General features: G+C 47.1%; 1 protein-coding gene across 2 annotated transcripts in view; it reads left to right on the top strand.

Moving 5' to 3' along the window:
- Positions 1-18,033, top strand: part of GAD2 (glutamate decarboxylase 2) — a 42,955-nt gene continuing 24,922 nt past the window's right edge. Inside the window, exons 1-7 of one of the 2 annotated variants that reach the window (XM_071560395.1) lie at positions 1-141; positions 1,219-1,278; positions 1,406-1,558; positions 2,551-2,784; positions 7,572-7,662; positions 8,464-8,576; positions 12,919-13,034. In XM_071560395.1, coding sequence (XP_071416496.1) covers positions 1,435-1,558; positions 2,551-2,784; positions 7,572-7,662; positions 8,464-8,576; positions 12,919-13,034 — 678 coding nt within the window. In that variant the 5' untranslated portion in view covers positions 1-141; positions 1,219-1,278; positions 1,406-1,434. Of the gene's footprint in view, positions 142-658; positions 954-1,218; positions 1,279-1,405; positions 1,559-2,550; positions 2,785-7,571; positions 7,663-8,463; positions 8,577-12,918; positions 13,035-18,033 lie in introns of those variants that run through there. The other variant, XM_071560394.1, reaches the window with a different exon arrangement.

Raw genomic sequence — 18,033 nt, 5'->3', positions numbered from 1 at the left:
GGGTGCCCCGGTGCAGAGATGAGGCGGGTGTGTGTTCAGATTTCCCGTCATTTAGCACCTCACAGGATTGAGGACGCTTCCCCCTAGTCCCAACCCTTCCCCTCGGGGCACAAGGCTGGACCACCGCGGGCTCACGCCAAGGTATGGAAAACTATCCTTCCGCTCGGCCCTCCGCTCCCAGCCCGTCGGGCTGCGGCCAGAAGGGTCGCGGGGCCGTCGGTGGGATGGAGAAAACACAGGCCACCTCTCTCGCCTTCGCCCCCCGAGGCAGCTGCAGCGCCAGCGCAGGCTGAGCCCCGCAGCTCGGGTCTGCCCCGAGCACTGTCACTCCCCCACCGCCCCCGGCCCTCGACCCTCCGGTGCGGGCTGCGAAAACCCCTGACAGCCGCCGCCGCCCTTCGACCCTCCGGTGCAGGCCGTGAACACCCCTGACAGCCGCCGCCGTCCCTGACCCTCCGGTGCGGGCTGAGGACACCCCTGACAGCCGCCGCCGCCCCTCGACCTTCCGGTGCGGGCTGCGAAACCCCCTGACAGCCGCCGCTGCCCCCCGACCCCCTGGTGCGAGTTGAGAACACCCCTGACAGTCGCCACTGCTGCCCGCCCTAGCGGGCACCTCCCCCGAGCCCTGCGGCGCCGCCCGCCCCGTCCCGGGCAGCGGCTCCCGCGGGGCGCGGCCGCTCGGCGAAGCGCCCCGAGGGCGCCCACGGGACACGCTCCCACCCACGCGTGGCGGGGGCGCTCCCGCCCCTCCGCCTGCCGCCGCCTGGCGCAGACGCGCGCACTTACACACCCGGACACTCACACTCACGCACACTCGCTCAGGCCGCCTGGGCTGCAGCTCGCCGCTCCTCGCCCGCCCCGCCGGTTCGCCTCCGCCATGGCAAGCCCTGGCTCTGGCTTCTGGCCCTTCGGGACCGAGGAGGGCTCCGCGGCAGCCGAGAGCCCCGGCACAGGTAGGGGGACGCCGAGCGGCCGGGCGGGACTGGCGCGGCGGAGCCGCCGTGGCAATGCTGCCCGGTCTCCGGAGCCCCCTTTGTGGCAGCTCGACCAGCGGGACGAAGCGGTGCGGGCTGCGGGGACCGACGGCGGCTCCGGCCGGGCCAGCGCGGCTGAGCACGGCGGGGCAGCGGGTTCCTGGGGAGCGGGGCCGGGCGTCGGACGGGACGCCGCCGGCCCGCGCCAGTTCCCACGGACCCTCTGCTCCATTTTCTCTTGCAGCCAGAGCCTGGTGTCAAGTTGCCCAGAAGTTCACGGGAGGGATCGGAAACAAACTCTGCGGTAAGGTCAGGGAGGCCCCGGCAGCCCGCGGAGCGCCGCGGGACCTGCCCCGGGGCGGGGGGCGAGGGGCGAAGGGACGGGGATTGATGCCGCGGTGCTGAGACCGTGTGTCCGTGTCGCTGTCAAGCCCTGCTCTACGGAGATGCCGAAAAGCCCATGGAAACCGGCGCCAGAGCAGCAGCCCCCGGGGTAGCGGACCCGCGGCCGGCCTGTACCTGCGAGAAAAAACCCTGCGGCTGCCAAAAAACGGAGGTGAATTACGCCTTTCTGCACTCAACAGGTAACGGCGCTCCCGGGCCCCGCTGCTTTTCTAAAACTAACAATCCCACGCGTTCGGTCGGCAAATCGCCTCTTCCCGCGTTGCGCGGAGGCGGGCGAGCCCGGCGGTGCACGGCGGAGCTCCGCGCTCTCAACCCCGGCCCCCACCGGTACCGGGCATTTCGCAAATCTACCAATAAACTCCCAAACAACAAAAAATCCCGAATAAAATACCAAAGCAGTAAAATCCCGCGTGCTGGAAACCTGCAGTTTTCTATGGAGTATTGACAGCAGAGACCTTCCTTTTGAAGACCCTGCGATGTAATTAAGATTTGAGGGGAGGGGGGGAAAGAGCGCTCTCTTATTCATTTGTTCGAGTATTTTTGCACTTGTTCTTTACTGGCCTTGGAGAGAGCGCTGGGCAGGAAGCTGTCCCGTTTGCTCCGCAGCCCGGGACACGCTCTGCCCGCCGCGGGAGAGCCACTGGTGCTGCTGCCGGCCTGACCGTGCCCGGGACACCCACTTTAGGGGCTTCCGCGGCAGTCTGGTTCTGACTGAGCCATCGTGCTTAAACAAAAGCTTTGTGTACACCGAGAGACTGTGCAGCATTGCCTCCGAAAAAAGGCATTAAATTATCAACAAGTTACTTGTATAGGAGAGTTACCACGAAGGTATGTTATTGGAAGGCAAACGGCTGGTTTTTGGGTGCTTGTAGCGTTTGTTACTCAATCTTTATTTTTTTCTGAGATTGGTTTTCCTTTTCTATTTTTTCGCCTGCTCTCTGTCATTGTCTTAAAAATTGGTCTGAAATATACTGTGGGCAAAATTTGCTATTTTATATAGGCTATTAAATCCCAAGTGTTGTCTTACCCATTTGCTTATTAAGTGGAAACAAAACCTATTCGTATTTAACACAGTGAAAAGATTTTCTGAACATAAATGAGAGAAGCCTTTGACCAAAATTTGTGTATGTGGTTGTAAACCAAAGTTAACTTTTAATTTCTCCATTCCCAGATCTTCTGCCGACATGCAACGGAGAAATAACAACTATGTCTTTCCTACAAGACGTTGTGGACATTTTACTTCAGTATGTGGTGAAAAGTTTTGATAGATCAACAAAAGTTATTGATTTTCATTACCCAAATGAGCTGCTCCAGGAATATAACTGGGAACTGGCAGACCAGCCACAGACCTTGGAAGAAATTTTATTGAACTGCAGAACAACTCTGAAGTACGCAATTAAAACAGGTAATAGCCACGCTCATTTTCTACCCTCTCTGGTCTCATCCATTGATTAAAGGCGCCATTTCATTTTAGCCTGAAACGTTAAAGATTGAAGCAGCAACTGTATTTTGTCAGTTCCAGGCAATTTCTAGTGGCGACAGAAATCGTTTTGCAAAATGATAAAACACTCCAGCAGCCCCATCTCTGTAGCTGTCAGTGCAGCCTCACACACCCTTTCCGATTTAAAATTAATGCGTCTGTGCGTCGGCATTGACGAGTGTGCCACTGAGCAACCTTTGCGCCATCTTCGCCACTTTTCTCTGTTCTTCTCATTCATTTCCCGTGTGATGCCCCAGGAATCACCCCTCGTTCCCTGCAGACCAGGGGAGCTTGGGGCAGCTGGGAGCGGGGTGAGGGTGCCAAACCTGCACGTGGGTCAGCAGGAACCAGCCCATTTAACAGCCAAAATCGCAATAACTATGCTATAAAATGGGAGCTCTGAGCGGCCATTTGCTATGTCTCTCCCCTTACCTGCAGAACAAAAAAATACGAGAATTTAACAGAACCGTGCACAGGAATACTGAGGGGTTTGTCTCAACTTTAGGCTCAATCAATAAAACCAAAGCCCGAATTGTTCTAATAGTCATTTGTTGTTGTTTTCCACTGTGGAGAACAGGGATAGGTTGACTCCTGCTTGCCCGGGACCCTCGTTAATTGTGCCTCGCTGTGGGCTTTGTGGCAAGGAGGCAGCGTGGGGCTCGCTCAGACGTGGCAAGCGCCCGGCTCTGCTCCGGGGCCACCTTAAAATAAACGGCGGCGGAGCGGGCAGAAAGCGGAGCCGCAATTAGAGCTGTCACTGGGAAATAATGTGCAGTCCGGGGAGCGCTTAGTGGGAATTTGAATTGCTTGGAAATTGCTTAAAAATAAATTTGTAGCAGTTACTGAAAGGCACAGAAGGTTAATTTGTTGTAGGGAGGAAAACAGAAAACAGGTTTTGTCACCGTTTGAGAACAGAACTGACCGATCCAGGTAAATATGGGGGAATCTGTGTAATGCTTCCCGTTTGGAGGTGGAAATGACCAGCCTCATGGTTTTGCTGCATAGGTCGGATGCTCTCAAAACGTGTGTAAAATATTGGAATAAGTAGTTAGATGTGTACAGGAACAAAGTCGATCAGTCCAGTGATCCTTGTGATGTGTCTGGGTAGAGCATAGGAAACATGTTTGCACAGACTGATGTGAAACGTGGAATTTGTGATTCTGGGAAATGAAAGGAAGGGTTTCTTAGGTGATTTTCATTAATTGTTTTTGTTACAGCCGGTTTTCACATAACAGACCTGTTTAATTTTGTGTATCTAAAAATAACCTTTTAAAACAATGTTACCATTTCTCTTCTTCTCTATAAATACGTGAGGCTTTCCTTTCTCAGCATTTTGGAATTTGTTTGATGAAGATAATGTTTTCAAGGTCTGAGAGAGTGTGTTAGGGTGTTGTATGAAATCCAGCATCGTGGCCTGGCTCAGCTGGGGGTTGCAGAGCTGCCTCGCCTGGCTGCTGCTGCTCCTCAGCATCCTAGGGTGACAGCCGCAGCCTGGCGGGGCTCAGGGAAACGCATGGGATTTACACCTCGAGCCCTTCGGCATGTGATTCAGAGTGAAATACTGGAATTACCCTCAGGGGAAGGACAGTGTAGTGAGGTTTCTGGCAGCGGGGTCTCTCTCCACTCCTGCTGCTGAAGCCCTTCGGACACAGCCCCTCCTGAGTTGTGTTTGGCTGCAGGGGCCCGGGAGGCTGATTGAAAATAAATTGTATTGCTTAGATTAGCCTCACAGCTGGATCCCCAAGTCCAGGGAGTCGAGAAGCCAGATGGCTGATTTTGATTCTGAGGGGCAGGTGTGGCTTGCTTCCAGGTGTTTCCTGCATGCCACTGTTCGCCGGGGTGCTCAGGGGAGTCACACTTTCTGCCCCTTTACTAGCAGAGACAGAATTCTTGCTGAGAGAATATAAAAGTGACTGTGAATGCAAGGAAATATGGATGTGAAACTCAGTTACTGTGCAATTGAAATTGAACAGAATTCAAATCTGAGCGTTTAAAAATGGCTTGAAAACCCCGGGAAGAGCGCAGGTAGCTGGTGCTGGCCCAGCTTTCTCCCTGGCAGGCTCTGATGCCGGCCGTGCATGCAGTGATGCTGTGAGCAAGGCCGGGCTCAGTGCTGCTGGCCGTGCCTTTATCCGTGTTGTGCGGCCATGCCTGGCCCTTCTCCTCGCTTCGCTGTGGAGGCTGTGTGTTCCTGCTGGGCGGGAGTATGTTTGAGAGGGTGCGTGGGGCAAAGGCACGCCCTCAGAAGGGAGAGCCCGGCCCTGGGTGTCCCTGTGCCTTGGCCCTGGTTCTTGGCCACCATCTCCCCATTTACTCGGGATATCTGTGAATTGTGTAGTGCTAAACCAACTAGTAAGCAATAATCTCCTACTTTCACCTCTGCCCCTCTTCTGGCACCCTGTCAGTCTCTTTGCCAGTCACCTCTTTGTTCAGTGACAACCACGACAAAAGGGAGACAGCATCCGGGTAGTGATTTTTGAGCCTCTCTCACAAACTCTTCTTACCCAGCCAGTGGAGTCTGTATTTTAAGCAAAGCCACAATTTTATGTGCCCATCTAGCCAAGGGAAGAGAACTCGCTCACGTATATGACTGTCATATGGACAGACACACCACTGCAGCTGGGGCTGGGGTCAGGCTGTGGCAGCACATTCCCTGCCCCTGCATGTCACAGCCGTGCTGCGGAAGGGAAGAGCATTGAGTGGAAGGGACTGTGTCGCAAGTGTGGATGCTGGGGGCTCTCCCATAGCAGCAGCTCTTGCTCGCTCTGTACTGACATCTCTCAACAAAGCACTGCTTTCCCCACCTCCCTCGCTCCAGGGTATGGCTGCCCGACCTCCACGCGTGGCCAGCCTTGTTCCTGCAGGGGTTCCCAAAGCAGGTGGGGTGCTGTGAGGTTTGCTTGCAGAAACAAGCAGTGACGACAGGGCTGTCACCTGGGGGTGGGTACGAGGCTGACAGAGAGCCACTGAGACACTGCAGCTGCAGATATGAATTCTGCTATTCCCCAGCTTTTCAGTGTGGATTTATTTCCAAAGCAGGAGTTTTCGTAGCCTCTCTGAGCCTTCCTGTAGCCCAGGTCCACTAAAGGCTTTTAGCTCCTAAGTTTCTGTTACTTTCTGGTGAAATGCGGGACCCAGCTTGAAGCCAACTGTGATATTGAACCTGAGCTATAAATACAGAAATCTCTCTCAAAATCTCACCGTCAGGGGAGGTAACAGTTCTCTGCAGGCAGAGCCCATGGTGCAGGATCGCCGAGGCTGTAGTGGCACGGCAGGGTGCGTGTGTGTCTCAGATCTACCAGCCCCACTCAAGAGCATGAAGAGCAGGGGCTAGATTCTATTCATTCTGCTGTATCTCAGCATCACTCCTTGATGCCTCAGGGACTTTGGCTCCCTGTCCTTGGCAGCAAAGACCAGGGGCATGTGGCAGTTCCTTTCTCTGGTGGGGAGGGCTCACTGCTAAACACGATCAGGCTGTATGGCTGTGGCATGGGGCTGTTCTCAGGTTAAGGGCACAGGGAGGTGCAGTTGGCATGTGTGTGTGTCCCCTGCCCCACATCCTCAGCTCTGGTCTGCCCACTCAGCTCAGCCTGCTTACTCTGCCTTTGTGTGCTGCAGTGTGGGAGCTGGGAAGCAATTCCCTGTGCTGTTCTACCAGCCATGTGTCTGTGCCTGATAAGAGGCCACAAGAGACAGAAGATAAGTTTTCTCTCAGTGCTGGGTCTGCATTTCCTCAATCATTTTGCTCTATCTTTTGTTTTCCCTGATGACAGTAACAGTTCGTCATCTAAGGGTCAGGACAGGTGTTTTCTAAGCAGAGGCTGCCTTCCTTTGAGTTGGATGGAATTTAAGTAATTGTGAACCATCTATAATTTGTATCAGTAATTATGCCACTTATCAGGGGCTTGTGGGAAGCAACCAGTAAAAATGGAGTTTTACTGGTTTCTGGGTTTAATGGCTCTGGGCATGTTTTTAAGAAGAATCTTGAGCAGGATTTTAGTAAAAAATCAGGAGCCAATTAAATTAAGCAGGTATATGGACTGTCAGCTCATTGAATCTATTTTTGTGCATTATTCTACTTGGGGAGCAGTGCTGGTTTTCATGGGGTTTGTTTAAAATCACAATTGCAAGTAACCAGGCTATTTGTAATTGCACTTTGACAGGGAAGAAATGACAAGGACCACCACCTTCACTACCATCTTTGTACAATCATCAGCCATTGAGTCATGTGCAAAGCGGTCACTGAAATACTCCATTTTTTCATTTTGCCCTGTCTATTACAATCATTACCCATTCATCACTGATGTTGTATGTGCTGGCAAGCTCTTCAGATGGTGTCTCGTGTGTGCCTTTCAAACCTAGTCAGGCAAAACCATATCCAGTGACAACATGTGACACACTAACGGGAGCAAACAGCTATTTTTGTGAGGCAGCAATGTGCTAATTTTCAAGGCATATTGAGAGGATAATAGGGAATGTTGGAATTCATTATTCTGCGTTCAGTGTAATTACTCTTGATTTTACTGAGTTCGGAATGAGAAAGAGAAATCATCCTGCCTTTTCCAAGAAATGTATTTACTGCTGTTTGCTTTGTTTCATACCTTGAAAATGCTTCCTTCTCTATAGAAATCTAGAAGTAAATACAATGTTCAGCACTGAATAGTTTCATTCAGAGTCATCAGCCTTTTGATAACATTTTCCATCTTGCGCAGGGCACCCTAGATATTTTAATCAACTTTCAACTGGATTGGACATGGTTGGATTGGCAGCAGACTGGCTGACTTCAACAGCAAATACTAATATGTAAGTAGCGTATTTTTTCCATAATAATGTTTAATATAATTTTACAGTTATACTCTAGAATATTAGTTGCTGGAGCTGAATGAAAAAAAATTTATGTTAAGATTGCTGGGGGAAAAATCTTCTTTTTAAATAGCTACTGCAGTTATTTACACAAAGCCTTTCAACTTTGGCTTGTAGGCTGTCTTCTATAAAATTTCATCATACTAATATGATATTGGTTTTACTACCCCCAAAAATACACAAAAGATTAGCATTTTGCATATATAAAGGGGTGCTAAGTGAACAATCACAGTCATGTAGAGGGGTTATGTACAATCCATACTCAGAGCAGGCAGAGCCATTACTTTCTGTAAGAAAGAGATGCAGAATTTGAAGTGTGTTTTTTTTTCACTTGGGGACTAGGAAGCATCTTTGTGTACTTGCTTAGCTTCATGTACTGTGTTGTCATTATGAGTAGGACGGCTGACCTGTGTGCTTCCAGACATGCACTCAAGGTTTATGCAAGGCAAAGGGCTGGCTCTGCCCAGCATCTCTTGAATACAGGGCAAAGCCTTGAGCCTGGAAGAGGTGGACAGGATTTTTTTCACTGAAGTGGGTAGAAATGGATTCTCAAGCACTGTCTACATTTCTCCTTCTAGACATTTGATGTCAAAATAGAAGGAAGACTGTAAAGTATGGTCAAACAGAAGTCTACCCAGTGCAAGATAGAGGATATTGTGGCTACAATGTAATGTAATATTGTAAAAATATGTCTTAGTGTTGTAAATGAAAGCATTAAATACGGACATTACTACATTTCAGGTTCACCTATGAAATTGCTCCAGTGTTTGTACTTTTGGAATATGTCACACTAAGGAAAATGAGAGAGATGGTTGGCTGGCCAGGGGGCTGTGGCGATGGGATATTTTCACCTGGTACATGACATTTCAAGCTTTCTTTATTCTTCAGACTGTGGTATATGACATCCCCTGTAGCTAAAGAGTAAATAAAATTAAATATGCATGCTTGAGAGGACACTTCGTAGTAACCACCAGTGGCCTCTTTGAGATAAAGTATTGCATGTTTATGAATTTCAGGCATGTGATTATGAGGGTCTGTTTGAGCAAATTGCACTGCATGATGAGCAGCTGTAATGGCACATGGGAAACATAATCAGAAGAGACATTTGCCTCACAGTTTTGCTTTGCCACCACTTTTTATGGCTTACATGAAATAGAAAGACTGTTGTATTAATAGGGGAGGGAGGAAACACAAAAAAGCTCTGTATCTCCGCAGGGGAAATTGAAGGAAATGGGGAAAGACACAGCATTCTTCCCAGTAATTTTAGTGGAGTCAGTAAGACCCTGCAAACAGTAGAGTATGCTGTTAGCTTTCCACGTGAAGCTGGCCTGTTTTGCTCAGTGGGGTATTTGGGTGGCTAGTTAATCTGAGTCCTTAAAGGCTTAGAAATCTGTTTCTTTCAGGGCAAGTCAATAAGGAAAAAAATTAGTGTAGAGAAGTCATTGACCCAGACAAACACTACATTGTTAAGGCTTCTTTAATTGTTTTAATAATTCCATCTGATTTATACTCTTCCTCACTGCCTCTCTTGCTCTGGAATTTCATTGCTAAAAACTTTGGCCTGTCTATCTCACAAAATTGAAAAATATTAAAAGAATTTACATTGGGAATAACATCTTGGCTTGTCAAAAGAGAACAGACTGATAGCTGCTGCAGAACAAGCCTTTCTGAAAGGAAAGTTCATTGACGTAATGGAGAGAAAAAGAGTGCACTGCTGAGCAAAGGAAAGACCTCCCTGATAACAGCACAGGACGCTGAGCTCTCCAAGGGCTTGAAGGTCAGGCAAGGTTCATCTTGCGACTTCTCACATCTAAGTGCACCTGTGGGTAGTGTTGTGAGATTTTTCTTCTGGGCCTTTCCGCAGATGAAAAGAAGTGGCATTGCTTCTTGATGAGTTCTTATTGAAAAAGTGCTGAGAACAAAATCTCTGATAGCTTTTACTGTAATGCCTAGAGTGCCCCCCAAAAACCTTAGCTTTATCACTTCAAGCATCTAAGTGTGTATCATGAGCCCAGGCCCTAAGTCAAAGCTTTTGGAAACTGAACAGTGGTTGGTTACTGAACAGTCCCTGACCTGACTAGAGACAGCTGGTCTTAGTTCCTCACTTTGCAGGCTTGAGCTGCAGTAACCCCACCAGGCTGCTCAGGGACTTGGGAGGGGAGAGGAGAGCAATAGCAAGGCTGCCCAGCCAGCCCTGATGGGCACAGGCTGGGCATGACAGCAGGTGAGGGTGAAAGGCTCAGTGCCTGTGCCAGATCTGCCCAAGTCTGGCAAACTCAGTGTCACAGGTTTGGCCTAGCTGTTGCCAACCCTGGACTGGCCCCCCTTCCCCCTCCCAGAACTTTCCCAGCAAAGGAAAGGAAAAATAAACTGAAAAGAAACGCACTCTAAAGAAGCTGAACTGAATAAAAAGAATAAATTATATTTTCTAACATTCACAAACCACACTGTATACACAGTACATAGGATCCCACCCCCAGGGGAAAGGGGAAGGAAAAAAGGAGACTGATTAATTAGAAAATAGGGAAGACACAAACCCAACTTAAAGAAACTAAATGAATCAAAACAAACACAATTAAAAACTTCAAGGAAGGGGAACAAGAATGAAACAGTCTCACCCAGGACAGGAGAACCACCACCAACCGGAGGGATCAGTCTGCAACCACCACCCACAAGCTCCCCGGCCAAGGAAGGAAACCTAAATAACCACCCCCCCCCACCCCCCCCCCCCACCCCCCCTCCCCCCACCCCCCCCTTCCCCGCTACGTGGAAGACACGTGTGGAATACTTGTAACTTCCTTAGATACAATGGTTACTGAGGAAGCCATGGGTCAAACCATTACACTCAGCCAGAGACAGTGTGAGTCAGGAAGGCCGTATGCCTTAGGAGGAACCGCTAGCCCTGCCGGGACTGCGAGAGGTCCCTGCCTGACCTGGGGACCAGGGTGTTGCTGATTTGTGAGCTGCCTGAGCTCACTGCCTTGAGCTGAAACCTGTGTGGGGTTGGGCTCTCTGGCAGGCATGTACCTGCAATGGCTATTTGCAGGGCTGCTTCCTCCCATCCCTTCTTTCTCTGCAATTTCTGGTTTTGTGCAAAGTGCATCTTTCTAATTCACTTTCTTAAGGCAGCAATTCTCAGTGTGCAGGTTCTGCTTTTTTAGGCAATAATCAAAATCATCTCTATGGTGTCTTTTTGCTTCAGCTGTCATGGTTTCAGCCGAAGGTCTTACTCTTGGAAAGAAAAGGGTCTTGCTCTCTAAAGGCCTCATTTTTTTCTCCAAATTCTGTAGGAGTGATTTGTTGCCTGCAATTAAATGGGGATGTAAACACATCTACAAAACTAAAGGCAGAATGAAGGCTTATTAATAAACTTAAGGTTAAATGACTAGGTAATAAATAATAATAGAAAAGCCTGATAGTGAAGAAACTTAACATTTTAGTCTTGATTCTTTTGACACTGAGCCAATGACTTTGGATGAGGTAGGCCAAATTACTTTGACTTGGACACCTTAGTTCTGTCACCTCAATCATCAATCATCTGAATTTTTTAGGGACAGGTACCTGAGCATTTCCTCTTAATCTCTCAATTTCTTGTTTTGTAATTTCTGAAAAGAGGAGTAGAAGTATATTCATATCTCTCAAGGCAGTTGAAAGGGGAAGAAAAGCCCCAATCTGTACTGACCCCTGTGTCAGCAATGCCATCTTTTGGTAGCATTTTCTCTGGGATGCACAGGAGGGCCAATGAGGTCAGGGAAAGCCCAGAGCAGAGGCAGCCTCAGTGCAAGAGCAGAGCTGGGATACTAATTAGAAATGAAGGGCACAATTTCTGTGGCCTGTAGAACAGTATATGTATCTCCAGTGAGATGAAAACAAATCTTACAAAAGTCAAAACAATGTTAAATTTGCTAGCACAGATACCCAGCAGTGCTTCCTTCATCTGCTAAAAGGGTGGATTTTAGCTTTTTTTGCTTTGGCTGTCCAAACGTTGGGCTAATTATAGCAGCTCCCACATATTCAAGGGAGAGGGGTGGATGCATTTTCAGGACAAGTCATCCCACCTTTTGCATATAGCTACCAGAGGATGAGCTGAACCATCTTCTGGAGGTACACATCTTGTGGTCTTCAGTCCATTTTTAGATGTTGCATTAGTTGAACTGCACCTCAGCAGCATCTCAACCTGTTCATTTAAAACCTTTGCTTTTTATAAATATATGTACATAAGCATTGATATATAATTCCCTCTGTATATACTATATATACAGGATAAACCTGATGGATTTCATGTATACATGTTTCTCTGTGTGTGTGTGCTTGTGTGCATGCATATATAAAAGTACTCAGCCTCTGAGTCAGGTACTGCATTATATTCCCATAGTGCTCATGCAGCAGTAATGTAAAATGAAACACTGTTCTACTGTAGACATGGAGACTTAGTTTGTAAAAATCTCAAAATGGAAGAACTAAGTGCTTATTTTTAATTTATGCATTGACAATTGAAATATGGGAACAGACTGTCATCTTGAAGTGGGTAAAATATCCAACTTGAGATGCATAAAATAGCCATCTTGAAATGGATGGTTTTAAGTCAATGTACGCCAGTGATTTTAAGGCAAATGTAAGGGACATTTAACCTTTTCCCCTTGCTCCCATCAGAGGACAAATAAAATGAAAAATACTTGTTAGAATGACCCTTTTTCCTTTCTCTCCCTTTCCCCAACTCGAGTTATGCAGAAGATAGTGTCTGTTGGGACTCACTGGGTGGGTTTGCTCAAAGCTGGGGCATAAAACACCACCTTGATTTGGGAGGGGAGGGCACAGATTAGGTTGCACTTGGCAATTTAGGAAGTTGCCTTGTGGTGGCATCTGCTTGGGAGGTGGGAAAGAATGGGGCTTATGTGTTAATGGTATATGGGAGGTTAAGACTGGGGACTAAAGGAGATGGCAGCAAGAGTTAGGATGTAAGCAAGCTCCAATTTTCAGAGGGAACAGGTGTCTTTTTTCAGTAGTACTTTTTGCATAATTTGTTATTTGGGTGTAGTAGATCCTGTGATTACACAGGAAGAAGAATCCATGGTTCTGCCATGAGGCAGAAAAATTAGTATGGGAGTTAGAAAAACTGTAGCAAGACTTGTCATTTGTTCTGAAATGATATTACAATGCATAGAAAAAGTAACAGTATATTACTGTGGACTCCAGGTGGTGCCATATCTAACATGTATGCTATGTTGATTGCACGTTTCAAGATGTTCCCAGAAGTTAAAGAAAAAGGAATGGCAGCTATTCCCAGACTGGTTGCCTTCACATCAGAACATGTATGTGTTTTTGTTTTTTCCTATCTGTTACATCTGCTTGTATGAATTTATGATGAAGAAAACAACAGGAATTTGTACAACTGTATTCATTTCTGTTATTCCTTCACTTGGAATAAAAAAGTGGGAAGGGGCTGGCTTTTTGATATATAGAGGGATGATCTGTGCCCTTATCCATGGCTGAAGTCAAGGGAGAGCAGGTTCTGCAAACCACTGCCATTTTTTTTTGCTCTCACTTGTGTCCATATAAATGTTGATGAAAGCAACAAGGACCACATCCAATGAGAGCTCATCATCAGGCTTTAGCATTTTCTGCCAGAAATGTCTTCTGTTCAGGTCACTCTGGGGGAGCAGAAAACCCCTTTGAGTCAAAATGTTTGCAGCTGAAAGCACTCCTGCTGTTATTTAATGGGAAAGTGATAACGTACATGAAGACAGTGGTGTGGTGATGCTGTGTGTGTTTAGCAGAACAACTGTAGTATTTGGTGGGCAACTGGGCTTTGCTGCAGGTTTCTACCTGTGAGCAAAGGCTTCAGGACATGGGGGTTCATCACAGGCACCACCATAATCTGGCAGTGCCAGAGGTGAGGAGAGATGGGCACAGGAGAAACCAGAGTGGTCCTCATGAGAGAAACAGTTCTTTGCTCTTTGAACTACTATATAGAAGTCTAGTTTTGGAAGGGTGGGTGTTTTGTCTCTGCTTAAAAGTCTTTGCAGCTTGGACTGGAGAATGTGGGTGCAAGAGGAAGGGGAAGAGGAAGGATTGTCGCCAGGAGGGGCTGTGAGCTGTTTTCAAGTTTTGTGATCCCCCTTCTAAATTTCTCTCCAGCTGTTTGGGCTCAGGCAGAACTCATTCATGGCTGATGCTCAGCTGGTTTTTTGACTAACTATAGAACATGTTTCATCTTTTGGAAGTGTGAAGAGTGAAATAGTCTAAAAACTGATTAGAAAAGTCCAGGAGAAAATCTCTCTGAGGATCTCTTAATTAGCAATAGAGTGAGATGAGATACAATATACAACAGTGGGCACCACATTGCAGAATAATTGTCCCCATAGCAGTTAAAGAGAAGGATAGTCTACAAATGAGTAGCACCTTTCCAAAGACTGCCCAGCTAGCGGTACATTATTCATATGGAAGTTACAAGTCTAAGAAGTCTTGCAAGTAAGGTTCAACCTGATCATTTAAAGTACCAAATCCTATTAATTTTTAGAGCATTTTATTGTATTCATAGCAGTGGAATGTTAAACAATGTCTCAAATTGTGCTATCAGTTTCAAAATAATGAGGTGAGCTTTAATAATTGTGTTTTCATGCCAGGGAAGAAGCAGTTCCTTTAGCAAACTAAACACTGGAAAAAATCAAATATACTAGAGAATCCATAGGACAGCATCTGAAATCCATTACATCTTAAAAGTATCTTGAAATTGCAGTTTTGTGCCTTCCTTGATGAATGTTTTTATAAAGCATGTAATGGTACTAAAGAAATCACACTATGTGAAGACAGGACCCTTTAACCCTTAATTTTTCCAGAGGATTATGGAATCATGGTTCAACCCACAAAACAGCAGAAGCTGTTATAGGAATTGCAGATCCCAGAAATACAGAGTTTTTTAAGACAGGAAAAACCTGAACAGATACTAAGATATGCAAATGTCATCTGTCTCATTTATCTTATCATGCTGATTTTCAACTTAGTTTTAGACTCCTCGGCCTGATTATGGTTTCTCTCTACCACAGCTGGATGCTCGTGTAAGACAGTGGCTTTGGAATAAGCAGACTATAGAATCATTAGGTTTGAATGAGATTCAGTATTTTTTCTGTCTAGAAATTCAGAATACCATTAGTCCACAAAGATGTGCAATTGTACCTACAAAACAGAGATCTGGCTCTGTCATAGATTTAAATGAACTCTTATGGTCATAGAATCATAGAATAGCCTGAGTTGGAAGGGACCCATTGGGATCATCAAGTCCAACTCCTGGCCCTGCACAGGACACCCCAGGAATCACACCATGTGCCTCCTAAGAGTGTTGTGCAAATGCTTCTTGAACTCAGACAGGCTTGGTGCTGTGACCACTTCCCTGGGGAGCCTGTTCTGGTGCTCAAACACCCCCTGGGTGAAAATCTTTTTCCTGATATCCAACCTAAACCTCCCCTGACTCCATTTCATGCCATTTCCTGGAGTCCTATCACTGGTAACAAAAGTGAGGACATCAGAACTTGCCCCTCCACTTCCCCTTGTGAGGATATTGAAGACCACAGGGAGGTGTCCCCTCAGTCTCCTCTTCTCCAAGCTGAACAAATCAAGTGACCTCAGGCACTCCGCATGAGGCTTCCCCTCCAGACCCTTCATCATCTTCATTGCCCTCCTTTGGACATTCTGCTTAATGTCGCCTTGATATTGTGGTGCCCAAAACAGCACACAGGACTCAAGGTGAGGCCACCCCAGTGCAGAGCAGAGCAGGACAATCCCCTCCCTTGCCTGGCTGGTAATTCTGTGCCTGATGCCCCCCAGGACATGATTGGCCCTCCTGGCTGCCAGGGCACTGCTGGCTCATATTCAACTTGCCATCCACCAGGACCCCCAGGGCCCTTTCTGTGGCGCTGCTCTCCAGCCTCTCTTTCCCCAGTGTGTGCACACAACCAGGGTTGCCCTGTCCCAGTTGCAGAATCCAGCACTTTCCCTTGTTGAACTTCATGGGGGTTAGTGATGGCCCATCTCTCTGATTTGTTGAGGTCTCTCTGCAGGGGCTCTCTGCTCTCAAGGGAGGCAACAGCTCATCCCAATTAAGTGTTGTTGGCAAACTTTCGTAGTCTTCTTTCCAGTCCTGCATCCAAGTCATTGATGAAGATGTGGAAGAGAACTGGGCTGAGGATGGAGCCCTGCAGAACCCCACTGGTGACTGGGCGCCCTCCTGATTTGCCCCATTCACTGTAATTCTGCCCAACCTGTGCTCACCCATCACATTACACAGCTGTGTGCTGGACTTTCTGTCCAGAGGATTCTGTGAGAGACAGTATCAAGAGCTTTGCTGAAGTCCAAAAGGATGACATCTACTGGCTTCCCTTGACCAACTAGATGGGTTACTGTGTCATAGAAAGAAATCAGGTTTGATAAGCAGGACTTTGCCCTCATGAGCCGTGCTGGCTGTGACTGATACTGCATTGTTCTCCAAGTGTTTTTCAGTACCTCCCAGAATAATCTCTTCCATAATTTTACTGGGCACTGAAGTGAGACTGACAGGCCTGTCATTTTCAGGGTCCTCCTTCTTGTCCTTCTTGAAAACTGGGACAATGTTTGCCAGTTTCCAGTCAGCTGGGACCTGTTGTGATTCTCGATGACTCAAAAATCATCAAGAGAGGGTTTGCGATGAGACCAACTAGCTCTTTAAGGATTTTCAGATGAATCCCATCATGGCCCATAGATTTGTAGGAATCCAGCTGGAGCAGCAGATCCACACTATCATTTCCTTATGCTCTGCACACATGGTGTGATAGTAAACAAGGCTTAAAGGTACTGTATGTGTTTAGAAACTTGGAGATTTTGGTCTTGAAATTTTCAGTCAGATGCAAAGATTTTATTATCAGCAATTCTCCAAGAATTTCAGCATCCCAGACAGGACTTTATTTTCAGTACTACCAGTCTGGATTTTCCATTGTATTAATGAATGAAACTATGTCACAGTTGCCACCAGTACTGCTGTAATCAGAGTCTGGCCTCAGTCTGGTGTCATGATAAGTTCAGCTGCCAGTGAGGGAAAGGGAAGGGAGGAGTAATTTGCAGCTCTAAAGTAATTGCCTCCCTAATTTAAGAGTGCATCATGTTCCTAAATTAGGAGCCTCACTCTTCACAACCAGTGAAGAGAAGCACCTCTGGAGAGAAACACAGAGCATCCAAATTAGGAACCTAAATATTCCTTAATTTAGGTGTTCTAAATTATGTCTGGGAGGGATTCACCAACTTCTGTGAGCTGACCATAAAGAGCCTTCTGACATACACAACCTACATTTGCTGCCTAAAATAGGTTATATGACTATTCCAACTGTTCCTGTTCCCAGTAAGCAGATCTTTCCCAAGCTGTGACTTACTTACCTCTTGCTCTGCTTCTGTTTGGTTCTGTTTCACCAGTGATAGTGAAGTACACTGCAATTACTTGGGTCAGTCTTGCACAGTTTTATTTTCACTGAGATACAGTTGTGCTCAGGATTCAGTTCAGTCCTCTGTATTCATCAGGGCATCATTAGTCTTCCTTCCTGAGTGCTGGGGCAGGAGCAGTGATGCCCTTCAGGGCAGCTGCTCTCGACTACACATGACGCAAGAGACCTTGACTCAGAGGGGAAGACGTGATGGATGCCAGTTGTAAAAACCTGTTTCAGTCTATCGTTTCAAACACACTGAAAAATCTAAATTGAAGGCCTCCTCCCGTGTCCCAGCATATCAGCTTTAGGCTACTGTAATTGTTCAGAGGAGCACATCACTTTTTCAGCATGAAGAAAGCAGCTGAAAGGGAGAACTGCCTTCTCAGAATGTTTTAGTTGTTCTGTTTGTCTGTAAGGCAAGGCTTGTTGAATTTTAACCGATTTCCTGTTGTGATTTTGACCTGCCAAACCAGCAGTGTCTTAAACAGTATCTAACAGCAGCTGGGAGTAGTGTGGAGTAGGGATTACACCAAACAGGCAAAGGGACACAGTCATCCTACCCTGATGAGAAAAAGGGGGCAAAGGCGAAAAGTTTACCTGTAGAGAACTAGGTGGGTTCAGGTTATAGAGCAGCCTTTGGCCTTTTTAACTGATAGGAGGAAAACAGCCTAAAGAGGCTTGCAGCATTTCTGTGGACTTGATGTTTAATTAGAGGCTGTATGGGCTCAATCCACGTTTCAGAGAATATAAAAAAGGCTGGACATAATTGGAAAGACATAGAAATTTTTTTCATCTCCTCTGTTCTCTAACCCAGCAAGACTGTTCTCATGTAGTGCACATCAGCTTTCTTACTTTCCCACTC

The sequence above is a fragment of the Pithys albifrons genome, chromosome 7 (genome assembly GCF_047495875.1).
Source record: "Pithys albifrons albifrons isolate INPA30051 chromosome 7, PitAlb_v1, whole genome shotgun sequence".
NCBI lineage: Eukaryota > Metazoa > Chordata > Aves > Passeriformes > Thamnophilidae > Pithys > Pithys albifrons.
The sequence above is the reverse complement of the archived record's forward strand: the minus strand, read 5'-3'. Positions and strand labels throughout refer to the sequence as shown.